The sequence below is a fragment of the Coregonus clupeaformis genome, chromosome 8 (genome assembly GCF_020615455.1).
Source record: "Coregonus clupeaformis isolate EN_2021a chromosome 8, ASM2061545v1, whole genome shotgun sequence".
In the NCBI taxonomy this organism is placed as follows: Eukaryota; Metazoa; Chordata; class Actinopteri; order Salmoniformes; family Salmonidae; genus Coregonus; species Coregonus clupeaformis.
This window is the reverse complement of record NC_059199.1, coordinates 55,308,839-55,336,574: the sequence shown is the minus strand read 5'-3', so window position 1 is coordinate 55,336,574 and position 27,736 is coordinate 55,308,839. Positions and strand designations below refer to the sequence as shown.

Sequence of the window (27,736 nt, the reverse complement as noted above, 5' to 3'; positions counted from 1 at the left end):
ACAAAGAAAGGGTTAGTCTGTGTGTGACAGGAATAATTTAATCCATTTTGAATTCCGCCTGTAACACAACAAAATGTGGAATAAGTCAAGGGGTATGAATACTTTCTGAAGGCACAGTAGTACACCTCTCTGATCCAGAAATACTTTAAGAAATGAAGAGTACCGATATTTCTGTCTGAGCATCGCTAGCAAGCCCAGGAAACCTCTTCCGCCTCACGTTACCAAAACCCGGTCCACCGTGTTTGATTGACAGGTCTAACACGCCGAAAACGCAAAGGAGCAATACATAAAAAATAAAAAAAGCAAAATTAAGCATTGTGGTTGATTTGTCTAATTTTATTGATCATTTGAATTTTGACAGTCTTAAGTATGTAAAAGCGTTGTCAATTGCTAATTGAGATTATTATTATTTTTTTGTCATGATTCATGCATCACAACAAGGAAATTAAATGGCAAACACAAGAAATTATTTGTCAAAAGCATTTACTTTTAATTATCCACTTTGCTATTTCTTTTTCAAATTGGCAGACAATATGCATACTAGATCATGAAAATCATAATGCAATATATATTTTTTACATTTCAATTAGAATTGAAAAATGCATACCCAGTTTGAAAAAGTAATTGCAAACATGCTATTGATTTATCATTTGCCTATTTGCATTTCCAATTGAAATGTGTAGATTGTTCTTTGTACTTTGTTACTATTGCCTATTGTATGTTGCCTGTGTTTACGGTGTTGTGTAATGTGCAGGTAGCATATACATTCATACAGTCCTTCCCTTGTTAATAGCCTTGTTGCTCTACTTGTGCTATCAGTTATTTTATTGTGTAGTGTATTCATTACCCCCGTTTTCTGTCCATTAAGAACCACTAGCATTCCACGTCCTTTCCACATACATCCCCTTGCACATTTCTACATTCCTGTGTGTGTGTGAATAAAATTCCATGTGCGTTAACTCTTGGGCTGCCTTATTCCCCTCTAACCGTGGGCGGTGTCAGTGGGTCACAGACCATCAAACACGTAAAGCCGTGTTGCGCTCTTTCAGTAAGGAAAGGAAGAGAGAGAGAGCCTCGGTATTAGAGGTAAACAAGCAAGGTGTCTTTATTTTGTTGCAATTTGACAAACAACAAGCTGGCATTCATGAATACATACTTCTACAAAGCCATTCTAATGTATTATTTAAAGTACTAGCGACCATAACAAATGATGCAGAAGTAGTAGTACTGTAATAGTACAGTAGTGTTACTAGTATAGACTGTATATACTATATACAGTAGATACTATGCTGTATATACCCATGATACTGTATATACTCTATATACTGTTTAGACTAGTATACTGTAGTAGTATTGTAGTAATACTGTTGGATTGACAATAAAAATAATATAACAATTCAAATAAAAATATGGCACTCTTTATATATATTATATTGCTTTGTCAATCTTGATCATCATAATCACCTTTGTCGTACAATAAATGTCATATATTTAGTAATCAATGTGTTATATTATTGCTAACATCAACTGTAATTTCAAAGCTATAATAATTGTAATAATAATCAAAGTACATCAGGGGTATTATATTGTTACAGAAAATAACGGTCATAAATTTGGAGCAGAATACAGAGATGGGGGTGGGTGCTTGGCACATGCACAAAGGGATATTATTGGAGGAGAAAGGGTAAGCAGGCCCTCTTATTGGAAAAGAGGTGCTTGAGCAGCTGTCACTCAGTCATCATCGGAACACTCACGCAGCCAATCCATAGATACACACATGCATTCTTTTCAGTCAAACAAAGTGGATGCGACCCAAATGGCAACCCTTTCCCTATATAGTGCACTACTTTTGACCAGAGCCCTATAGGCCCTGATCAAAAGTAATGCACTATGTAGGGAATATGGTGCCATTTGGGACTGAACCAGTATCTAAATAATTACAGATAGTCTTGGAACTTTTTTTCAATTATTGTCAATATAAGTTACTTTTTTATTTTAACTAATTTTTTAAAAAGCTAGACTACTCTACTCCAGTCGTTAAATAGGAGTTGTACATGCCGGTAAATAAATCAATCATAATGCTTTGCTGAAAGACCCACTGACCAATCACTAGGCTGATCCAGATCCCTTCCACAATGTCAACGAACGCAAGTTCAAATAAATATGACATTACACATATGACATCACAAAAGTATGACATCATACAAAAACTGTATAGAGACGGGCAGATGGACACACAGACAAGTAGACAAAGACAAGCAGAGACAGAGGTGGACACAGATAAACAAACAAACAAAAGGTAGACTCACACTGACAGACAATTAGACACACAGAGATGGACGGACAGACGGAACACACAAAGACAGATAGACAGACGGACGGATTTATCATGTCAAAGTCCCCACGAGAGCAGCCAAACTCAGAACAATCTCAACAGATAGATAAACACTCCAGACAGTCTCTTATACTCTGACATCTGTAGTTGGTTTAAACCTGAAGAATGCAACTGCAAAATAAAATACTGAAAAAGATGAGTAGAAACTCACACCTAGATAGTACGTATATGTCACATTAATAATAAATAACCTTAATATAGACGAGTGGAGTACGTAACCCTGTTTTATTCTTTCCCTCCATCTCCCTCTCTCCTTTTATCTTTACCCTCTCTCTCTCCATTTCCCACTCACCACCCCCCTCCCTCTCTCCTCCCGCTCTCTCCATCAGCCCCAGCCACTGCAGCAGTACAGCCCAAGCAGGCCTGTCAGTCTCATAGCCAGTGAATGGCTGACGCAGCATCCTGTCGTTTTACTGGAGCACTGAGTGAATTACACACACACACACACACTGAGTGAATTACTTCAGCCTCCATTAGACTAACGAGAACCGTTCGTCCTCTGGGGACACGGAGAGATGGAGGATGGGGGGGTGGTTGAGACGGGAGAGAGTTGGATAGGACAAAAGAGAGAGATGGAGGGGAGCGAGACACAGACAACATCAGTGGTATGCACATCCACAATATATAATACTTTACTGCATTCTGACGCTAGAACAAACAACAGTGGGTGTGACTGACATTCACGAGTGCTTGGCTACATATAGGTGATTGACAGAGGTATGTGGATATACACTGACAAGTGCATACAAATTTCACATCATTGCTCTATCACACAACGAAACACACACACACACACACACACACACACACACACACACACAGAGTGGATTGAAAAACGTGCACTGAGGACCAATACTCACAAGTTCAGCGATCAACAAGATAGACGTGTGACATATAACATGACTACATGTCTATCTTGTTGATCACTGAACATGTGAATATTTGTCCTCTGTGCACGTTTTTCAATCCACTCTGTGTGTGCGTGAGCCGGTGTGTGTGTCAGTATGTGAGAGAGCGATAGTGTGTGTGTGTGTATGAACTTTGTATGCACTTGTCTGTGTATATCCATGTAGTGTAACTCACACAGACACACACACAGTCTAATCGTTTTTTTTCAGTGTAGTTCTTTTCTAACCCAGCAAACAGGGATTTACATGGCTCCAGATTCCTATAATAATTGATCAAAGGTTTTAGGTTTGGACCCACCCAGACTACATCCCAAACCACACCCTATTCCATGTACTACTTTCGACCAGAGCTTAGTAGTGCACCATGTAGGGAATAGGGTGTAATTAGAGATGCAAAAGAAGACGCTCTACAGACCCAGATTGTATTCCGAATCCCACCCTTTTCCATATGGAGTGTACTACTTTCAACCAGAGCTTAGTAGTGCACTATATAGGGAATAGGGTGTCATTTGAGACAGAAGAAGACACTACACAGATACAACAACAGATCACCTAACTAATACAGCCAGAGAGAAAGAAAGAAGGAAGGTCAGATAGACGAACGACAAGTGAACGGATACATAGATAGACAGTGGAAAAGTGGTCAAAATAGCTGTTTTAAATAAAAATAATTAAAAATAAGCAGATAACGAGATTTGTATCAACTGGAAAATAATAAAGTTAAGTAAAAAAAGAAAAAAAAAAGTGATGTGGATCACAGAGGTTCAGTCGTACCACACTTCCGCGCGCACACACACACGCATGCATGCCCACAGATGCATGCACACGCACGCACACACACACACACACACACACACACACACACACACACACACACACACACACACACACACGCAGTCTTCAGAGGTACTGTATTGACACACATTTGAAATGTTCACCTTTTCACAGCCTTCATCAATGACCACCTCCTTCCATAATAAATCTGATGCTGATAAAATGTCAGCTTATGGACGTGTTATAGGTAGCCAAACATCCGCAATGGAAACAAAAACAAAAAACACAGAAAATATGATTTGTGATACAGTAAAATGTGATTTTGTGGGGGAAAGGAATCCACTGTTTGGCCTTCATCAAGTTAAATGCAAGCCTTAACAAATCATATCACATGAAGAAATGTAGGAAACTATGGAAGGACATGGTCGTCATTATCTCTCGCTCTCCTCAGAGGTCAGTGCAGCGCTCCTGCTTGCTGTAATGGTCGAACTGGCTCTTCCAGTGCATCATGTAGGAGGACCAACGATGGAACTCCACCTTCCACTGACGCTCCGCCTCGTCTATGTTATCTGGGGAGGAGGAGAGAGAGAAAGAGAGAGATTCCCACAAGTGAAAGACAGAGTCACCACTGTCACCTACAGATGGAATCACACAATATCAGACACATTCAGAAAGGAACCCGGGAGACAGCGGGGAAGACCCAGGAAGCGACATCATCCCTGTTTATCTGACATGGGGTCATAGGTCAGGAGACTAACTAGAAATGTTTCACACAGACCTCTAACAGTAAAACACAGTGGCTTTTTGGGTTTGGAACATTTCCAATGAAAAGTTGGCATTATACTCATGTTTGGGTTTTTGGTATACAAACATGGATCACACACACAGTGAGTCAAGTGGCTATCGACATATGTTCCGAGGTAAAGAAGGAGGGATGAAATAGAATTGTTGTACATTACAAAAATATGCAAAATAAAAGGATAAAGAAGGGGAGTTTGAGGCTTCTCACTTTGCCAGCCAAGATAAAACATATATATATATATATATATATATATATAACTTAAAAAATTGCGAGATAAAACGATATTAGCAAAAAGGACTTCAGATTGAAAGGAGAGCAGATGGTGAAATCAAAAATAGAAAAAAGGTCTACGCTTGGAGAGAACAGAGAAAAAGCACAAGGCCCTAGAATGAGCTAAATAAGGACTTTGTCATAGAGGAGAAATACAATTAGGCATGGAGTGGAAGGCCCAGAGGGGTTCCGTGATTCCCTTCATCCTGCTAACCTTTCTGGCTAAGTCTTAACATTTTCTGATCTGATAGTCTATTTATTCAACTTAAAGATGAATTGCAGACAAATATAAAAAAGGTGATAAAAGTTAGTTCAAGAAGAAAAAAAGTATGGAGAGTGAAGTCTTGACAGGTTCGGATGGTGCCTGCTCTTCTTGGTGAAGGCCTCTATTCTTCTGGTAGTTGAGTTGAATGGTACTAGGGAGGGACAGGTTTGATTATGATGATGGTAGTACTGGAGTTGACTAGCCGGTCCTGACGTTGTTCTCAATCCTCAGCTCTCTGTAGCAACTGGACGACTCCTCCACTAGCAATGTGTAGCACCCACTTGGGTGATGCTTCTTCTGCTTACGAAAGAACGGTAAAAGCTCACCACACATCAGCCCAGTGTATAAAGTCACCCTCACCACGAGGGAGCGTTCTGCCATCTCCACAATTCAGTCCTCTCACTTTTGGGTGGTTGAAACTAGAAGCCGGTGCTGAATGATTTTATACAAGATGAAGCTGTACCGTATGGCTGCAGTCTTGAGAGCTCCGGCCCAACTTTGCTATTTTGTGACTATTTTGGCGTTTATCTTGACTTTTTTTGCACTAAATGTATCTGCTATCATTTCATATGATCAACCAAAACTTTTGAACATCAGATCAGAAGTTGCTAACCTCAATTCCGGCTTCAACTTTGACTCATCCGCCCTGGGCTCTTTATGTACCTCCAATCCAATCTTCGGGCTACCAAAGAGGAAACACCAGCGAAAAAGAGGCAAGAGATCGGGCGTCCTGTTGAGACTAAGGCAAAGGGAAAACTGGCCACATCTTCCGTCCATTCTATTGGCTTATTCACTTAAGAATAAGATTACCTCAGATCGTGGATTTGCTATCAACGGGACTCTCATTCCTGCAATATTCTCTGTTTTTCTGAAACATGGCTTTCGGACAAGATACCCCCATGGCTATCCAACTCGATGGATTCTCCATTCTTCGAGCAGACAGGTCATTGATTCAGGGAAATCCAGAGGGGGAGGGGCATGTCTCTTCATCAACAACAGATGGTGTGCAGACTCTAGCGCAGTGAAAGTCTCTACCTATTGTTCACCCATCTTGGAAGACCTGATGGTCAAATGCCAACCCTTCAACCTCCTAAGAGAGTTTTCATCTGTTATCGTGACTGCTGTACATACAAACTATGAAATAACACATATGGAATCATGTAGTAACCAAAAAAGTGTTAAACAAATCAAAACATATTTTATATTTGAAATTTTTCAAATAGCCACCCTTTGCCTTGATGACAGCTTTGCACACTTGGCATTCTCTCAACCAGCTTCATGAGGTAGTCACCTGGAATGCATTTCAATTAACAGGTGTGCCTTGTTAAAAGTTAATTTGTGAAATGTCTTTCCTTAATGCGTTTGAGCCAATCAGATGTGTTGTGAAAAGGTAGGGGTGGTATACAGAAGATAGCCCTATTTGGTAAAAGACCAAGTCCATATTATGGCAAGAACAGCTCAAATACGCAAAGAGAAACGACAATCCATCATTACTTTAAGACATGAAGGTCAGTCAATACGTAACATTTCAAGAACTTTGAAACTTTCTTCAAGTGCAGTCGCAAAAATCATCAAGCGCTATGATGAAACTGGCTCTCATGAGGACCGCCACAGGAAAGGAAGACCCAGTTATCTCTGCTGCGGAGGATAAGTTCATTAGAGTTACCAGCCTCAGAAATTGCAGCCCAAATAAATGCTTCACAGAGTTCAAGTAACAGACACATCTCAATATCAACTGTTCAGAGGAGACTGCATGAATCAGGCCTTCATGGTCAAATTGCTGCAAAGAAACCACTACTAAAGGACACCAATAATAAGAAGAGACTTGCTTGAGCCAAGAAACACGAGCAATGGACATTAGAGGGGTGGACATCTGTCCTTTGGTCTGATGAGTCCAAAATTGAGATTTTTGGTTCCAACCGCCGTGTCTTTGTGAGACGCAGAGTAGGTGATTGGATGATCTCCGCATGTGTGGTTCCCACCTTGAAGCACACACCTGTCTATATAAGGTCCCACAGTTGACAGTGCATGTCAGAGCAAAAACCAAGCCATGACGTCGAAGGATTTGTCCGTAGAGCTCCGAAACAGGATTGTGTAGAGGCACAGATCTGGTGAAGGGTACCAAAACATTTCTGCAGCATTGAAGGTCCCCAAGAACACAGAGGCCTCCATCATTCTTAAATGGAAGAAGCTTGGATCTACCAAGACTGTTCCTAGAGCTGGCCGCCCGGCCAAACTGAGCAATCGGGGGAGAAGGGCCTTGGTCAAGGAGGTGATCGAGAACCCGATGGTCACTCTGACAGAGCTCCAGAGTTCCTCTGTGGAGATGGGAGAACCTTCCAGAAGGACAACCATCTTTGCTGCACTCCACCAATCAGTCCTTTATGGTAGAGTGGCCAGACGGAAGCCACTCCTCAGTAAAAGGCACATGACAACCTGCTTGGAGTTTGCCAAAAGGCACCTAAAAGGACTCTCAGACCATGAGAAACAAGATTATCTAGTCTGATGAAACTAAGATTGAAGTCTTTGGCCTGAATGCCAAGTGTCACATCTGGAGGAAACCTGGCACCATCCCTACGGTGAAGCATGGTGGTGGCAGCATCATGCTGGGGATGTTTTTCCGCGGCAGGGACTGGGAGACTAATTAGGATCGTGGGAAAGATGAATGGAGCAAAGTACAGAGAGATCCTTGATGAAAACTTGCTCCAGAGTGCTCAGGACCTCAGACTGGGGCGAAGGTTCACCTTCCAACAGGACAATGACCCTAAACACACAGCCAAGACAACACAGGAGTGGCTTCGGGACAAGTCTCTGAATGTCCTTGATTGGCCCAGCCAGAGCCCGGACTTGAACCCGATCGAACATCTGTGGAGAGACCTGAAAATAGCTGTGCAGCGACGGTCCCCATCCAACCTGACAGAGCTTGAGAGGATCTTCAGAGAAGAATGGGAGAAACTCCCCAAATACAGGTTTGCCAAGCTTGTAGGGTCATACCCAAGAAGACTCGAGGCTGTAATTGCTGCCAAAAGTGCTTCAACAAAGTACTGAGTAAAGGGTCTGAATACTTATGTAAATGTGATATTTAAGTTTTTTATTTGAAATAATCTAGCTGTAATGTTTTAATGTTTCATGTGTGCACGTAGTAAATAAATGAAACTTGAAAGCATCTTTTGAATGCGGTAGACAGTTAGCTATAGCTAACTAACTAGCTAGCTAGCTAGTTTAGCAAACTAAACAAATCGATCTGCCATCAATTCTGCCACTCTGTTGGTCAAGGCAACTAGATACTGTATATTCGATAAAAATGTAATGAGTTATCAAACACACCCCAAAAAACAACAACACGTAAATCAACTAAATGTGCACAATAATTTGACAGAAGCTCTCAGATAACACTGCTATTACAGCCCCATGGCTATGGGCCCATGGGCTATGGTCAAAAGTACTGCACTACATAAGGAATAGGGTGCCATTTGGGACGGCAACCTCTGGCTCCCAAGAATGCAGGCCATAGATTCCTGGAACTAACCTTAAAATCTATGACATCACGGTCCTATCCTTCTTGATCCAATCTGACCCTGGGTCAGTTTAGTAAGGAAGTGTTGTAGCTACTGTAGAGTGTGCTATATGCTTTACTGACCATGCACAACTTTCCATTGCAAAACCAAACAAACCACACCATCTCACTCTCTCCCTCTCCCTCCCTCAGTTATTTTTATAGTTCTGTCGGTTGATTGAGCCCTTTTCCCTGTAAAAGACTAAGCCGCAGGTAGCTATCTCTGAATATTTCTAGCCATTAACCCTCTGTATAAATCATTTGAATATATACTTGCAGCCAAATAATGAGTTTAATAATTAATCTCCCTTACAAATAATTGTGATTTCAATAACCATATATGGTTGTACAATCTAAGCTGAGGGAAGAATATGAGGAAATGGTGTTGACAGTATGTTTGTACTGTCATGTGCATTGCTTTGATGTCCTTAATGTACTGTTAGAGGTCCAGATAGTGTCATCGTAGTGTGTGTGTGTGTGTGTGTGTGTAACCCTATTACCGGTGATGTTGAGGAGGCGTGGCAGGAAGCGGTTCCAAAATGCACACAGCTGATTCCGCAGGCCCTTGTGGATCTTCAGGGATTCCGTGTTCAGACCCACGTGTTTCTGTTCACTGTTGGTGAACTGGGGCCACTTCCGCCTGCTATCCACACTGCCATCAAAGTTGATATTGGGGTTACTGGAGAGAGAGGTGAGAGAGAGTGGGAGACAGAAAGAGAGAGAATAGATTTGATTAGGGTTGGACAGCTTTCAGTGTGCTTCGATAGATAACACACACAGACCCACCCATACCCTTTTACCACTTTATCTCCCTCTCACCCCCCCCCTCTGTCTTACCCGGTGCGTGCAAAGTTGGCCCAGTATCTCATCATGCGTCGGCTCAGTTTCTCCTCCTCTGCTGTGTAGTTCAGTCTCTTCTCCAGCGGCATGCCGAACACAAACTCTATCTCGTAACCATGGATAACGCCCATCCACTCAGGCCACGCCAGGTTAGACGCACGGTGGTCAAACAGGTACAGGTACACTCCACCTAGAGAGTTTGAAATAGAGCATTGAATGAAATAGAACATGTATCCCTAACCAGGATGGCTGCCATTTTGAGCACATTCTAGAGCTATGCATGTTTATGACATCAGCCACTGTGTTGTATATATCTCAAACAGGTACACTCCACCTGGGAACAACAGTAGGATAGGAGAGACATTGACATGGAATATTGACACAGGACTTTTGAGTTAGACTTTTTGTTTGCACCTAGTGGAGCAAAGGGCCTTAAGAACCAACCATTGTATGACATGAAATAACATCTTTGAAAAACATTCATGAACCATCCTTACCTTGTGAGTTCCCATCCTTCGTGGCCCCAGCGTTGCCTGCTTGTTGGCCATTGTTGGCACCCTGGTTAGAGTGAAACTGGGCATAGCTCCTGGCAAAGTGCTGCAGGGGGCAGATGACATTATGGTCTCCGACCACATCATCCAGGGCATCACGGTTCTTTGCCCCATTGTTCTCATCGAACCAGTCAGTATACTGCAACACAATACAACTGAATTAGTCAGTCAATCAATCATATTTATTTTATACAATAATTTGTACCTCCACGGTTGTCACAAAGTACTGCAACACAATACATGGTAAGACATTTGCGGTTACCCGGTTGCCCTTGCGAGGGCAAGTAAACTGAACAGTCAGGCAAGTGGAGTGTGCTCTGGTTGCCCTGATTGATACAACTGTATTAGTCCATATGTTACAGCGAACAACTAGAATCTGTTTTCTAGCTTGCCAGATCAATTCCCCTTTTTTTCCCCAGCACCCGGCCCAACCGGGATTCGAACTGGCCACCTTTCGGCTACAGGTCCACCTCCTTAACTGGCTGGGCTACTTACCTGCAGCACCACGGCCTCCTGGCCGATCTCGTTGGCATGCGGAACACTCAGCTTCACGCTTTCCAGGAAGTCCTCGCGTGAGATCAGTGACTCATTGTCCTATGGAGAGTCAATGGAAGGTTTGTGTGAAATTGTATCAGTGTCAGTGGAACACACACACAGGCATGAATGTACAAACACACACCCACACTACACATGCACACACAGAGAAACACACACAGGCACACATGCACAAACGCACACATGCAGCCGCCCCTCTCCGCACATTTCACCCCCCCCCACCTTGCTGAAGCCGGGGGCTCCATAAAGGAGGAAGAAGGACCCCTCATCCTGGTTGACCCCCAGCAGGATTTGGGTGTCCTTGAAGTTGCCTGAGCTGAGCATGGCCTCGGGGTTGTCTGGAAGGACCACGCCATCGATGACGGGCACAAAGGAGAAACGGAAGATGGCAGACCACGGCATGACCTGAGAAGACAAAACAAAATGTATTTATTTCGCCTTCATTTAACCTGGTAAATAATTTAAAACACATTCCTTACATTACATGTAAATGCATACGTTAAATGTGAACGTAAAACATAAATGTAAACTTAAAAAGTAACAATGTAAATGCACATTTTAACGTAATTTTTTTTCAAACGTAAGTAGAACATTTAACAAATGTAAAACTTAAACGTAAACATAAATGTAATGAATTAATGTACCTGCCACTCCTGGTCAATGAGCTCCTGCGGGGGCTTGTTGCGAAGACAGTCCACCAGCTCCGTATCGTTACCCCCAGAGGGGCAGCCGACGAGCTTCCCCAACATGACGGCCCTCCGGTGGGCTTCAGCTGGCGTAACAGTGGCCCAGGGGCAGTTTGGGGCTCCACTCTGGAGGATGGCTCGGGTGAAGGTGGGACGACTGTCGGGAGACAGGAGGTGCATCCCAACAGAGACTGCTCCGGCACTCTCCCCAAAGATGGTCACCTAGGAGTAGTGATAGTAGTAGTTAATAACAATAATATTGAATTTATAGAGTGCACAAACTTGCTTTATTATCTCCCGAGTGGCGCAGTGGTCTAAGGCACTGCATCGCAGTGCTAGCTGTGCCACTAGAGATCCTGGTTCGAATCCAGGCTCTGTCGTAGCCGGCCGTGACCGGGAGACCCATGGGGCGGTGCACAATTGGCCCAGCGTCGTCCAGGGTAGGGGAGGGAATGGCCGGGATGTAGCTCAGTTGGTAGAGCATGGTGTTTGCAACGCCAGGGTTGTGGGTTCGTTTCCCACGGGGGGTATGAAAAAAAAAACAATTATGTATGCACTCACTAAAAACTGTAAGTCGCTCTGGATAAGAGCGTCTGCTAAATGACTACACATTTTAAAAATAATTATCATTACCTGTTTGGGGTTTCCCCCAAAGAAGTGTATGTTATCCTGGACCCACTGGAGGGCCATGCGTTGGTCTAGGAGCCCCACGTTCCCAGGGGCCTCCGAGGAGCCGTGGAGAGCCAGGAACCCAAAGGCCCCGATACGGTAGTTCATGGAGACCACCACCACCCTCTCCGAGTGAGCCAGGTAGCGCCCGTCGTACACATCCAGGGACGAGGAGCCGCTGTAGAATAGAATACAACACAACTTTATTGTCCATATGTTACAGCGAACAATGAAAATGTGTCTCCTGCTCAATTCTCAACCTCCCAAAACAGCACTTGCATGCATACACACAAACTTGAAAGAAGCACAGGGTCCTAGCCACAGTGCAACACCCCTGGACACAATAGTAGTTAGGGGATTATTGTTAAGATGTAAACCAAGCAGCCTTCCACTTGTCAGATCAATTCCCCCCTTTCTTCCAGTGCCCTTCCTGCGATTCGAACCGGCGACCTTCTGGCTACAGGTCAATCTCCTTAGCCCACTGGACTACCTACCTGTAGAACCCCCCTCCGTAGATCCATACCATCACGGTGAGGTTGTGAGGTCTGGGGGAGGCGGGGACCCAGACATTGAGGTAGAGGCAGTCCTCGCTCATCTCCCTGTTGAAATCAAATCAAACTTTATTTAGTAAACATCTAGCTACCACCTGGTATAATGAAACTTTATTTCAAATCAAACTTTATTTAAAGTGCATTTAAAATCGCAAACACACTTTAAAGTAAAATAATGAAATGAAGTAAAAGCAAACAAGAAGCAATAAAACAGATTAATAATTAAAACAAAAAAAATGCCACCCTATTCCCTACATAGTGCACTACTTTTGACCAGAGTCTAATGAGCCCTGAGGGGGACACTACGAAGCAAGGTAGATCTACTCAGGCTTTTATGAAGCTAGCCAGCTTCAGTTAGCAGCTTCACATTACAGCTCAGGCTATATCTGTACTACGAAGGTGGATATTGATCGTGCACCCACTGCTTCCTTGAGCCTGCTCGAGCAAGGCTTGTAACTGCGCGTTCATGTCGCACATGGCTAATCGAACGCCGAACTCTTCATTGAGACAATGCTGAAACGTCAATCCATGGGCGCGTCAGTGCCACATTTTCATTTGTGCCAAAATCAAAATGAAGGAAACGTTATCTTGCAAATTCAGCAGGCTAAGCAGTGTGAAATAGACTTTTATATTTTATTACCTATCGTTAATGCCGTCTTTGGTGTGCTTATCAAGGATCTTTTTTCCCCACCTATGATAATATTATTGTATTAAGTCATGCGTGAAGTTTAAAATGCATTCTGTCATTACTAAATGTGTCATGTGATACATGACCATTTTTTAACACACAAAAAATATTTAATTAATCAAATATTTAATCAGTCATCTTCTTCAAATGAAGGGGATGATGACGCAATCTTTGCGAGAGGGAGCGAATCTGATCAATTCATGGCTCAGTTACTTCATTCAGGATAAATGGAGTTAGCTCTGAGTTAGCCTGCCCCAGAGGCAGGTTAGTGCTGAAGGATTCGTTGCCATAGAAAATGACCTTGCTAAAAGGTGAGTCACTTTCGTGGTACCGGTTATCCTAAATTAAACTCAGAGTTGACTAAAGTTACCTCGCTAACTCCTCAAACCTGATTTGTAGTATACCCCTCTGGAATAGAGCGCAATTTGGAACCCAAACAAAGGATGTCTAAAACAATAGTAGACTTCTTAGAGTTTCGCATCTCGGAAACCTGGAAAATGTCAACGTAAAATAAATGTCAACCTGTTGGGGTTCCACATCTCGCTTCCCTGGAACCCGGGGAAAGAGGTGTCAACGAACTGGTAGCAGGCATTTGGGTAGGAGCTAGCTTCTAACAAGTCCGACCACGGCTTCTTGGGCTCCGCCTTTCGGAAGCGCTTCTTGCCCAGTGGGGGCTCCGCAAATGGGATTCCGAGGAAAGCGGTCACGTGACTCCGGTCCGGCGTCGGTAGTCGGACGCCGCGGACGCGTCCTGCCAGCATGGTGACGATGAGTTCCGGAGAGTCGCTCTGGGAAGAGGAAGAGGCGAGGAGAGAGAGGAGGAAGAAGGGGAGGAGGAAGACGGTGGAGGTATGCATGGCGCTGTTGTTGTTGTTTGTTTACTTCTCGGTTCTGATGTCAGGTAGTCGGAGGTGTGTGGTCTCTGTTCTGTCTGGTTCCTCAGATCTGTAGGAGAGAGGAGCAGAGGGAGGGGGAGAGAGAGAGAGAGGAAACGTGATTAGGAGAAAGAGAGTGACAGAGAACAGATGACACAAAGGAGAGAGAGAGAGAAGGGGATATAAATACAAGCAGATCTATATGGAGGAAGAAAGAAATGGAGTTGCGTGTTGGAAAGAGGGAGAGCTTGGAGAAAAAAAACAGTGGGGCTTGATAGTATTTACTAAGCAGGTATTTACTAAGCAACAGCGTGAGGTCGGTTTTAGAGAAAGAGGACAAGAGGCGAAGGAAAGGAAAGAACTTAAGCAATATTAAATATTGAAGGAAACTCTACACCACAAAGGACCCTATAGTCGTAGGAGTGAAATTAATCAAACCAACTGTGCTGATACGACTGTGAGGATCTCTAAAACACACACACACACACACACACACACACACACAGCCATGCAAGCGCAAACATGCACTCACACACACACAAACCTCAGAGGTTGTAAGTTGTTGTTTTTGTTTTGCGATGTGTGGTTGCCATAGCAACAGGATTAGTTTGGGAGTCACAGTCGGGAATAGGGGTGCATGACTTTCACTGCAGCTGTGTGCTATTTCAGTTCTCTTCCTGCTTCGCTGTATTTTGTTCTATTTTTGGTGGTGTCACCTCTCTCCCGATCACCTCACACACACACACACACGAATGCACACACGCACGCACGCACGCACGCACACACAAACAGTCACAGACACACACACTGCATCCTCTCCTCATGTAGGCCAACTGTACGCTTATATGGCATCATCACATACAGTCAGGTCCAACATTATTGGCACCCTTGATAAAGACGAGCAAATAAGACTGTATAAAATAAATAATACAAATACTGAGCTATATTGTACTCTCAAAACATTGGGAAATGATATACTTTTTTACTAATACAATTGCTCAGAGAAATAGATTTAGTTTAACTAAGTAAAACATTTAAAAATAGCGGTCAAAATTATTGCCACCCTTCCTTTAAATACTTTTTCTAAGATTTTATGAGGTTGGAGAACACGTTGGGAGGGATCTTAGACCATTCCTCCATACAGAATCTTTCCAAACCACAGGTTTTCAATGGGGTTCAAGTCTGGAGACTGAAATGGCCATTGCAAAATGTAGATTTTTGTGATCGATTAACCATTTCTTTATGAATTTTGATTAGTGCTTGGGGTTATTGTCTTGCTGGAAGATCCACTTGCGGCCAAGTGTTAGCCTCCTAGCAGAGGCAACCGGATTTGTTTTTTCTCTAAAATGTCCAGGTACTTTAACAAGGGCCCCAGGATCAGTGGAAACAAATTAGCCCCATAACATCAAAGATCCACCACTATATTTTACGGTAGGTATGAGGTACTTTCCGGCTTATGCTTTTGTTTTCCAACGCCAAACCCACCACTGGTGTGCATGGCCAAAAAGCTCTATTTTCATGTAATCTGACCATATCACTGGTTACAATCCAAATGCCAATGCAGTTGATCAAACTACCTGTCTGCATCTGCCTGCCAATGGCAGAGATGAAAAGACAGGAAAGGACCCACTCTCTGCCCCCTTCCCCACCACGTTCAGGAAAGACTACACCCCTATTGCCACTAAACAGCGGGACATTGGAAATCATCCATTTCAAGGGGCACCCCAAATGGCTCCCGCCAAGCCGCAACAAACAGAGCTGGGACTTTATGATTTACGAGAAGACTTTTCGGAAGTATAATCATTACATGAGTATCTAGTGTGGAATGCGAGAACATGTACTGATGCTATGATTATTGTGTGTTGTAGAAATGTTTAAGTGATGCGTGTATTCATTGATCTTGCATCGATCTCAGTGGATGAAAACTGATATTCCCTTGTGGATTATTGGCTATTATTAGTGCACGAAAGGACCTGGAGCCACTGCAGAATTTACGTAAGCTGCATTCACTGTTGTCTTCCTCATCCCTAGAATCCCTGCTTGGTTTGAGTGTGTAAATCTGGGTGTACTTCAGTAGATATATTTCAAATAGGAAGGTAAGTGGAACAACTGCACATTTTGGGAGGAAGGAGAGATAATTGGGACATAGCCCATGTTGTCTTGAAGGAAACTCAACTACCTCAATATATACAATACAGTATATACACTGAGTATACCAAACATTAGGAACACCTTCCAAATATTGAGTTGCACCCATTTTTGCCCTCAGAACAGCCTCAATTTGTCGGGGCATAGACTCTGCAAGGTTTCGAAAGCGTTCCCCACAGGGATGCTGGCCCATGTTGACTCCAATGCTTCCCAGCGTTGTGTCAAGTTGGCTGGATGTCCTTTGGGTGGTGGACCATTCTTGATACATACGGGAAACTACAGTTGAGCATGAAAACCCAGCACCGTTGCAGTTCTTGACACAAACCAGTGCTCCTGGCACCTACTACCATACCCCATTCAAAGGCACTTAAATATTTTGTCTTGCCCATTCACCATCTGAATGGCACACATACACAATCCATGTCTCAATTGTCTGAAGGCTTAAAAATCCTTCCTTAACCTGTCTCCTCCCCTTCATATACACTGATTGAATTGGATTTAACAAGTGACATCAATAAGGCACCATAGCTTTCACCTGGTCAGTATGTCATGGAAAGAGCAAGTGTTCTTAATGTTTTGTATACTCAGTGTATAATACTGTAGTAGGCCATAGGAGAACCACGTTGAGGGAATTCATCGTTACCCACATAACCATCTCAAGATATTGACATTAGAATGAGACCACACACAGCAAACAATACAGGCCTTAGTGTGTGGTCACTGTGTCTGTGTGTGGTCACTGTGTGTGTGTGTGTGTGTGTGTGTGCGTGCGTTAGGGATGGGCATTTTACATTAATATTGGGATATCCAGATAAAGATCTTGACTCTTGACCAATCAGTAGTTTTTACTAAAAGCAACAGTGATATATTTTAAATGTCATGGTATGTTAAATGTCATGGTATATCCTTGTAGGTAACAATATCACAAGGATCATTTAATTTATAACAACGCTTTTTCATTGTCAAAATAGACCTACAATTGTTTTTCTATAAAAATGATCACTGACTCAAGTAATCGAATGCCAATGTCCATTCTGATATCCAGATATTAGATGAACCGTGTCTAACCCTAGAGTGTGTGGTCACTGGTTAGGCTACAGTACACTGATGATGTCTAGTCAGTAGACTGGACACCTTATACGCTTCTCAAATGTAGGATGAGCTAAGTGAGGACTGACTTAAGCTTGGGGGGGTGAAGGAGTGAGAGAGAGAGAGTGTGTGTTTTATTTATGTGTGTGTAAGACTGTGTGTGTGTGTGTTTGAGAATGCATGTGTGTCTGGAGAGACAGTCTGGGTAGATACTAGGGAGCGCCAAAGAAAGACGAGAGGATGCAGGTTGGCTAGTCTGCAGTTACATATCGGGATATTATCTTTGACGATATATATCGTATAATTTGGACAATATCGCAATATTATTTTTGTACCTGCACCAAAACTTTTCCTTCATAGCTTGTTCTCCATCTTTTTTTATATAGGGAGGCCATTTGTTTTCAGCACTTTTATTTCCATGACTGACAACTCGTTTTCTCATGGCTCTCTCTTGTCCCTCTGCAGCAGACATATGGTGAGCAATATGTTTGGAACATTGAATCGCAATAAAAACACAGTATTGAATTGCAATACATATAGAATTGTGAGAATCGCAATAAATATCGTAATGGCACCTAAGTATCGTGATAATATCGTATCGTGAGGTCCCTGGCAATTCCCAGCCCTACTATTTAGTACACTATGTTCCACCAGAACCCAATAGGACTCCAGTGAAAAGTAGGGGAATAGGGTGCTATTTGGGATACAACCTGGGTGTCTCAATTGAGTTATTAATATCTGAAAGGACAGCTGAGGGGCGGAAGTGGGGGAGGGAGGGGTGAGGAGGAGGAGGAGGGGGGAGAGAAGGGGGAGAGAAGGGGGAGAGGGGGATGAGAGGGGTGTCCGTTCTAGAATTAGCTCCTGGAATCTGTGTATGAAGTTCACAGGGGGATATGTTTCAGTGTGGGGGTTTACACCGCCGTCATATATACGTTATGCGTACGCGCTCTTCTCTCTCACTCCCTTTCTCTCGCTCTCTCTCTCTCCCTCTCCATCGCTCTCTCTCGTGTGAACTCTGGCTTGGTTGCTGTGGAAACGCTGGGCCCACACCACCTACTGCATCCTCTGTCCATCTCTTTACCTCCTCCTCCTCCTCTTCTCTTCCTCCCTTTTTCTCTCTCACCCTCTCTCGTCATCCCCCTCTGGCACTCTCTCTTCCTTACTCTCTTTTTATTTTTCTCTCCGTCCATCGCTCTTTCTGCTAATGTAATGTCGGACTCCCGGTTCAACCAATGAATCCTCTCTCCATTCTATACCCACACTCCTCTCTCTCTCCGTCTTTCTCTTTCCTTCCCCGATCTCTCCTTTATCTCTATCCATCTCTTTCTGCTCCATTATGTTTTCCCTCCATTATATGTGTTCTTAGAGCTTTTCCTGTATGTCTCCCTTCATGTGATCTTAATTCAACTCCACACACACACACACTGTCATAGTATATATCCCTTAGGGACCGAATACATTCCAATTCCATCCGCCCAACACACACACACACACACACGAGAGATCAAGTGCCACTAGCAGCAATGGCACTGGTGACATCATTGGTCTAGTAGTCCCACTGTCTTGCTTTTGAGAAATCGTGGATAGGCCCATATAGGCCTACTATAGAGAGACACTGTGGCCTACTAGTATACTTTACTGTAATGTACAAGTTAGGCAATAGAGCTACTATATAGGCATTATAGAGGGAGACAGTGGCCTAGTACTTCTATACTACTCTGTACTGTAATGTAGATCTAGGCTTATTTCAGCTTTGTTCATTTGTAATGAATGACCATGCTGATGTTGATCTATGTCAGGGATGGGCAACTTTGATGGGGATGGGGGCCACAAAAATCGGAACTCCACGATGGGCCGCAGTTGCTCGTGGGTCTGCGTCCTCACACACACTCAAACGCACACGCGCGCACACACTCGCTCACGCACACACAAACACACAGTCATCTTTGCCTTTTAGTGACGAACACGCCCTGATCTGTCACTCTGGGTGACATGGAAGATGAGCGGCACAGGAATCACTGGAATTTTCCATTTCGTGATTTGCACGGCTAATGTTTCACCCACCAGACTCTTTACACACACACACACACCGGGTATTGGAGGCAGGCAACCATGCATTATACTGTACAAAGAGTCTATTGGCTATCCAATATAGGCCTATTTCGTTGAAGATAAAACTGGTTATGGGATCAGATGGATCAGAGTAGATTAGAATAGAATAAAATAGAATCTGAATATGAGCTTGCCTACTCATCACAACAAATACTAGCCTACTAGATATGGACAGGCTGGGTCCTGGGTGGTGCGCAATCAGGAGGAAAATACCATTAGGCCCAACCACCTCTCCAGGGAGTACAGTGGTTGCAGCAGCAAATGACAGAGTGGGCTTATCTAGATTGTATCAACATGTAGTTGAATGATTGAAGATAGATTTGGGTCTGTGGGGGGTGGGGGAACATCACAAGTGTGATGTTCTACAAATAAAAATGCTTCCCAAAACAAACTAACAACAACAACTGTTGACCCTGGGGGCTATTTATTTTTATTTTTACCTTTATTTAACTAGGCAAGTCAGTTAAGAACAAATTCTTATTTACAATGACGGCCTACACCGGCCAAACCCGAACGACGCTGTGCCAATTGTGCGCCGCCCTATGGGACTCCCAATCACGGCCGGTTGTGATACAGCCTGGAATCGAACCAGGGGGGCTGTAGTGACGCCTCAAGCACTGAGATGCAGTGCCTTAGACCGCTGCGCCACTATAAATTAGTTAAGTTTTAGCCCAATGGATGATGTCATCTTTTGATGACATCATTTCCATAATGAAACTGTAGGCTTATAAGTGATTAAACAATGTAAAGTCTATTCAAGGTTAGTTAACATTTTACGCCCAGTAAAGTTGAATAGTCTATACCACAGCCAACCACGCTTACTAATATTGTGATATTTTAAGTGTTCACGTGAGTCCGTGATATCTTCTGGGGTGCGTTTTTTAGCGATTCTAGGGGCAATAAATGGACAGTTGTGGAGCGCGGGTATAATGTAGCGGGGATACCTCAAGGAGGGGATAGGTGACAGCAGTGGCGGCTCCTGAAAAAATTCTCAGGAGGGGCAATTTTTCTGATGATTTAGGTGACCTACACACATTTTTAAAAAGATATGTCCAGCAACAACATGAAGACAGGGGCAGCATATAAGTCAATACCAGAATCATTTATTGACTGATCTCAGGGAGTGCTCCTAATCTCAGCTTGTTACCTGTATAAAAGACACCTGTCCACAGAAGCAATCAATCAATCAGATTCCAAACTCTCCACCATGGCCAAGACCAAAGAGCTCTCCAAGGATGTCAGGGACAAAATTGGAGACCTACACAAGGCTGGAATAATAATAATAATAATAATAATATGCCATTTAGCAGACGCTTTTATCCAAAGCGACTTACAGTCATGCGTGCATACATTTTTGTGTATGGGTGGTCCCGGGGATCGAACCCACTACCTTGGCGTTACAAGCGCCGTGCTCTACCAGCTGAGCTACAGAAAGTGGATACTCATGGATGCGCATCGCAATTGTAAAATGTCAACACAATTGGAGACACCACGTCATTTTTGGAGACATGTTATTGACAGTAAACTATTGTAGATGCGACTGCTAACTAAATAAAACATTTTAGCTGGCTAGCTAATCATCTTAGCTAAATGTGGGGCAAACAATTAAGTTATTTACCGTTAATTTGAGGGATTGGGGTGAAAGAAATCGAGTTACATAGTGATACTTTACGATATACTGTATTGACAATATCGCAATATAACCATATCCACCCTGTCCAAAGTCTCTACTTGGTCTCAGTTCTCCAGTAAACTTGTGATTATCAACACTAACCTCATCGTTGTGGCGGCGGACAGCTAGCCTGTATCCCTCATCCAGTTGAGTGGCAATGTTATTTTTTCGTTCGTACCATTTTTTGGAAAATCCTCGGGTGTAGGACTTCCCCCTTTAGTAGAAACCTGTTGAATTATTAAATTTGGTCTGGGAGGTCCTAATTGTTTCGCTGCCAATTTATCTTCATTTGTTCGCCGACAAAAAGGAAATTCTTTCAAAGACACAATCGAGTTGCACTGAAGCCTAGCCATGTTGATAGTAGTAGTGAATTGATTGACGCTGCTACCCTCTCTTTTCTTAGTTACGTTCATGTGACGAAAGCGTGTAAGTGCAAGCCCACAGACACCCATTGAGATTGTATTGAAGGCTCTGAAATTTGAAAAAAATAGATTTTACATGGGAGTCTATGACAGAAGTTCTGGGCGATTTTCAATCTGACTGAAATCGCCCCAAAAGGGGGTGGAGCCATTTGAAGCACGACTTTAGCCTGATTCGACATTTAGTGGCAGTGTGGCACTGTGGCAGATCAGACGTATAGATTACAACACTGATAACTACTGTTGCCGTGATATAATTGATTAGAAAAAAAATCCCTTCCTTTTCCCGTTTGGCAGTGCGTCGCCCATATCGCCCTATTGAACAGGCCGTCCCTGGGTGACAGATTGTGGTCGAGGTAAACAAAAATACTTAACTTAAGTTCATCCCTCTCCCTCTCTCTCTGTACGCACGCCCCCTCGCGCTTTTAATCAAATTATAGAGCTATCTACCCGTCCGTCCGTCTGTCTTTCTCTATGGAGTAGCTTATGGGCATTTCCATCGAAAAGGATCCATGAGCACCAACATGTGAAGTTCATAGGAGCATAACAACTTGGGTGTCAAATGAAAGCTAAGAGTCTATATTTTTGGGAAATGAAGGCAGATACATTTTTCAACCATTTTCCATCTTAAGAATGTGGCATAAGTGAAGTCTTTGATTTCTGGATAAAAACAGATATAAAAGGGGTCTTAGGAAACATCTACCAGCAAAAGTCTTAGGTATCAGAAATACATCAAAACACAATCATGTTTATGTAAAGAACCCTGCCAACTAATATTAACACACATATCTTTTTGGAGAAATTGTTAACCTTCTGTAAGTATAAGAAATATTGCCTTGTAATTATGTTACCAAAAACCCACATATCTTTATGTGGAGGGAGGATAATCAAAGTTCACAGAAGTAACAAGTAATGGTAGACCTACCAATTAGTTATAGTGATTTTACTGATATACATTTAGTTTATGAATTATTAAGTGATTAAAACTCGTATTTCTGTTACAAAATTTGTAACGGAATTACCAAAAATCAGTAACGGAATTACTGCAGCTGAATTGGCTACAATGGAAAATCATAATAGTCACAAACCACAGTTTGGTCACCTGCTACTGCCCTCCCTTCCACTGGCATACTGTTATGTTCAGCTGATAACAGTTTTCTTTCTGTTTCTGTCATCTGGTGGTTAAACCAAAACAGTCTGAGTCTGGACAACCTCTCCCTCTCTCTCTCTGCCTTTCTCTCTCACTCTCCCGTTAATGTCACCTCTCCCAGCTCTTACTGCCACCTACCCATGAGCCTCCTCTCTTTCCATTTACTGTAACCAGCATCCTCGCCCACTGAGCACCGACCGACACCAGATGTTGAAAAGTAGTTTAAATTTGGTCAGTCAACCCTGGCCTTGATGTTAACGTCCACAGACAAACCGGACCAAATCTGAACCTATCATAGACATATGTTTCACAAGTTTGGATAGCACAGTACAGTACAGTACAATACAATCCAATACAGTGGTACAGTACAGTACAATAAAGTAAAGACAATGTAGCATAGTATAGTAGAGTACAGTATATTGTACTGTACTGCTATACTCTACTATACTATAATGTACTCTTCTACTGCACCGTACTGAACTCTACTCTATCCTACTCTGCTGTGCTGTATTGTGATGTCCAAACTTGTGAAACATGAGGAGAATTACATTCATATCCATAATTATGCATTTCTGTATAGTACAGATCAGGGACCCAAGATGTAATTCCGTTACCGGGTGTAAAGCCACTTCACTTACTGCAGTTCAGTAACCAAAATAGATTTTTTCAAACCCAAGGTGCCATGTCATAGCTGACACCCTATTCTTTCTGCAGACATCTTTTCATCTTAATTCAGAGCAGATATTTAACAGAGTCTTTGGAAGATGTGGTCGCATAGAAACCTGAGGGAGATTTTACCGTAATTCCGTTACCAAAGTTTGCATCTGCACAGTTCTTCCACTAAATTCGTTTTTGTAAATGTTTCAGTGGAAATTGTTAAAAGTAGTCCTTGTGCATAGAGTTGTATGGTTTGTTCTACTTTGAAATCAATGGTTTTGGTTTCTCATACATTTTAATTCCGTTACCATGGAATTGCCCCTATACATTATCTGCTAATAAGGCTATAACATGATTCCGGCATATAGGTAGACTAGACGTATAGTCTAGTCTGAAGATGATATGGCATTATGGCAGGAAACCATGCCATCTTATTTTGACAGCAGTGCCACAGACAGTCGTTATGCAACATCAAGGAGAGAGCATCTCTCTCTCGCACACACACACACACACACAGGATGGCTCCGGTAATGGTTATCCAGCTAACCCAACCAGCCAGCTGAAGTAAACAGACATCAGACATTTGTGACATGGCCAGGTCAGGAAATCTCTCTCTCTCTCCCTATCTGTGTGTGTTGATCTGTCCAACATGGCACAAGATCACAGCAATTAGGCTACTAGGTCTAGGCTATGACATTGGCTGCCATAGTCGCCTAATAATGCAATTACAATAATTATAACAATAATAATACTTATTATTATTAACAATAATAATATACCTATAATAAACACTGATTTGGCCTACAAATGCCATGTTTCTCAACAAACTGGTTGCACCCGATTTGCCACAATTGCATTTGGTGGCTAGTTCACAATGTTTTGCGTTTGAATGTAGTGTCCATGTTCGTGTAAACACAACGTCGTCCACTGTACTGTCTATGAAATCTATTAAAAACTTGATAGACGAGACATCGGCTACCTTCTGCGGCCCCAACCAAAACGGATGTGCGCGAGGCGAGGAACACCAACAAACACACATGCGTCTCGCTCTGTGGCTCGCCATGGAAGGCGCGTCACACACGCAACAGCATCAGCACAGTAGTCTATACCCCACCACCACAGACACACGCACTGTCAACCACTCTCCCTCTCCCCCACAATATCCAATTGCATGATCATGATGCCTGGTTTAATTTAATTAATATCCCCATTCGAATGTTCCAATTCCATTTCACTCACTGGCGGGACTGACAGAGGCGCGAGACTAGATCGAGACATTTCGAGCAAAATTTCTATAAAAGGACAGACACAGCAGCTGCTGATGCATGCACAGACGGAGCTCGAAAGGAGCCGAGCGCATGGCTGGGTTCATGCTGTGCGTTTTACCTTACCCGGCTAGTTAGTGGTGGGTCCTCCAGTGGTCAAAACCAAATCAACTCTGCTTCAGCTGCTGCTTCGCTGAATACCCCGGAAGGCAAGCTTCCCTCCTCGCCCTGTCACCGTCTTTAGAGGACGTTAAACCCCGTGTCACCGGCACCGTTCATGGGGTGAGGAGGGTTTCTACTTGGGGAGCAAAGACGCGCGGTTTAAATTACGGTCTTCGCTGCCTCGCTGTCAGACATAGATGTCTTCTGTTTATTGTGCCCCTCTCTCTCTCTCGGTAGTGTCAGAGCCGTACTATGGTGCTATGACGACAGGGGGGGACTGCCAATGATAAAGCTCTTCAACGAATGGGGAAAAAAAAGGAAAAGTGGTAGGCTACTCAAAGAACTCTCGCGAGAAGAAACGCAGCTATCCATACTTGTCTCTTCATGTGTCAACAAGGGTTTGCTTGCCAGTACACTTGCCAATACACTGACCAGACTTTGTATGTAGGCTGATATGATGTTCTGATATTTGTATTTCTGATTTTAAAAAATCTTTCAAATTCAAATTGCTTTATTCACATGACATACTATTAGTAATAATAAGACGGTGGTTGGCCTGATCACCGACGATAATGAGACAGCCTATAGGGAGGAGGTCAGAGACAACAACCTCGCCCTCAATGTCAGCAAGACAAAGGAGCTGATCATGGACTACAGGAAACGGAGGGCCGAGCACGCCCCGATCCACATCAACACACACCAACACAGTCGTGAAGAGGGCACGACAACGCCTCTTCCCCCTCAGGAGGCTGAAAAGATTTGTCATGGGCCCTCAGATCCTCAAAAAGTTATACAGCTGCACCATTGAGAGCATCTTGACTGGCTGCATCACTGCTTGGCATGGCAACTGCTTGGCATCCGACCGGAAAGCCCTACAGAGGATAGTGCGTACAGCCCAGTACATCACTGGGGCTGAGCTGCCTGCCAGGACCTAAATACCAGGCCGTGTCAGAGGAAAGCCCTAAAAATGGTCAGACTCCAGCCACCCAAGTCATAGACTGTTCTTTCTGCTACCGCAAGGCAAGCGGTACCGATGCATCCAAGTCTGGAACCAACAGGACCCTGAACAGCTTCTACCACCAAGCCATAAGACTGCTAAATAGTTAGTTAAATAGTTAACAAAATAACTACCGGGACTATCTGCATTGACCCTTTTTGCACTGTTTTGACTTCATCACATACGCTGCTGCTACTGTTTATTATCTGTCACTTTATTCCTAGTTATATGTACATATCTACCTCAATGACCTCGTACCCCTGCACATCGACTCGGTACTGGTACCGTTACTCATTCTGCATTTATTATTATGTGTTTGACTTTTCTATTATTTCTCTATTTTCTTTCTCTCTGCATTGTTGGGAAGGGCCTGTAAGTAAGCATTTCACTGTTAGTCTACATCTGTTGTTTATGAAGCATGTGACAAATAACATTTTATTTGATTGAAATATTGTCAAAGTATCAATGGGACTGTAGGCCTACAACTGCATTGAGTCGTGCACATTGTTAAAAATCATTCATACTATACATAAACATTTTCTCTCTCTCTCTCGCTCTCTCTCTCTCTCTCAGAAAAGAGTAATAGATGTCACTCAAATGTCCTTCGTTCTAATTTGACAAGCCTCTGATTGACTTAACAGCCTCCTCTCTCCTCTCTCCTCCCCCTTCTCAACTACTCTCCTCATCCTCCCCCCTCCTACCCTATCCTCTCTCCCCCGTTCTCAACTCTTCTCCCCCCTCTCTCTCATCATCTCTCCCCCTCCCTCCTCACCTCCCTCCTCTCCCTCATCCTCCTCTCCCCCATCCTCCTCTCCCTCGTACAAAGGCCCCATTTAGCACAAGGGCTTGTTGCTCGTTGTCAGCCCATAGGTTATTTGTGTGTTGAGGCGCAGGTCTTGTTTAGTACAAGACAGTCAAATTGGTTCATTCAAAATATCCTCTAAAAGATCACTAAAAGGACACAAAAATATCCTCAGCCCTACTCTCCCTCCCTCCCACCCAGACTCAAGTAAAGGGTCATTGGTGCTACCCTGGCTACGTCCTAAATGGCACCCTATTCCCTTTGTAGTACACTACTTTTGACCAAGGCCCTATGGTAAAAAGTGTACTAGTGCCGCTAGTAAAAAGGGTTTCATAACGAGGAGGAAGAACACAGGGAGAAGAGCAGAAAACTGACCCATGACCCTTGACCCACAGTTCAGACATAGAAGATCAAGGCAAGAGGTGTAGGGTAAAGTTGCCCCTAGATGCTGATTGTGGGTCAGTTTAGCATTTTCCCCACTATTGGTTAAGGTTAGGATTGGTTGAGGGGAAGCTGATCCTAGATCTGTAGGGGAAACTGCACCTCAGAGTGGCAAGAGATTGAGTAACTATAATGTGTTGCCCTCCCTTGTTTCCCCCCCAATTGGAGACCAGCCCTGTTTGTGTGTATTTATTTCTTATTTTTAATTTGCAGTGATGTTCTATTTAACATTTTGTGTGCCTTATTCTAATTTGCATGAATGTCTATGGTTTGCTGTGCCTCTACCTCCTTTTGGGCTTTAACTGATTTATTGTAGACTCCTTCCCCTTGGCTGGTCTCCTTGGAGATGGGCGTTGGCCCAGGTCTGCCACACCTGGGCCTGATAAAACTAACAAGCTACCTGAGCTCCTTAAAGTGGAGCTTCCAGTTCACTCTGG

General features: G+C 43.3%; 1 protein-coding gene across 1 annotated transcript; it reads right to left on the bottom strand.

The window, feature by feature from the left end:
* Positions 1 to 1,080: 1,080 nt before the first annotated feature.
* ache (acetylcholinesterase) lies at positions 1,081 to 25,345 on the bottom strand. Its single transcript, XM_041882680.2, has 11 exons — positions 25,024 to 25,345; positions 14,033 to 14,455; positions 12,766 to 12,870; positions 12,236 to 12,449; positions 11,561 to 11,824; positions 11,139 to 11,321; positions 10,857 to 10,955; positions 10,308 to 10,500; positions 9,808 to 10,000; positions 9,471 to 9,649; positions 1,081 to 4,646 (listed from the first exon to the last, which is right to left on the bottom strand). The coding sequence occupies exons 2-11, from the start codon at positions 14,365 to 14,367 to the stop codon at positions 4,525 to 4,527; spliced, it is 1,887 nt and encodes a 628-aa protein (XP_041738614.1). The 5' UTR covers positions 14,368 to 14,455; positions 25,024 to 25,345; the 3' UTR covers positions 1,081 to 4,524.
* Between the last annotated feature and the right edge of the window lie 2,391 nt (positions 25,346 to 27,736).

Coding starts and splice junctions, on each gene's coding strand:
- ache (XM_041882680.2), bottom strand. CDS start 14,367: ATGCATACCTCCACCGTCTTCCTCCTCCCCTTCTTCCTCCTCTCTCTC. Junction 11,825..12,235: donor TTGGGGGAAACCCCAAACAG/GTAATGATAATT, acceptor CACTACTCCTAG/GTGACCATCTTTGGGGAGAG. Junction 10,956..11,138: donor GAGCCCCCGGCTTCAGCAAG/GTGGGGGGGGGT, acceptor GACTCTCCATAG/GACAATGAGTCACTGATCTC.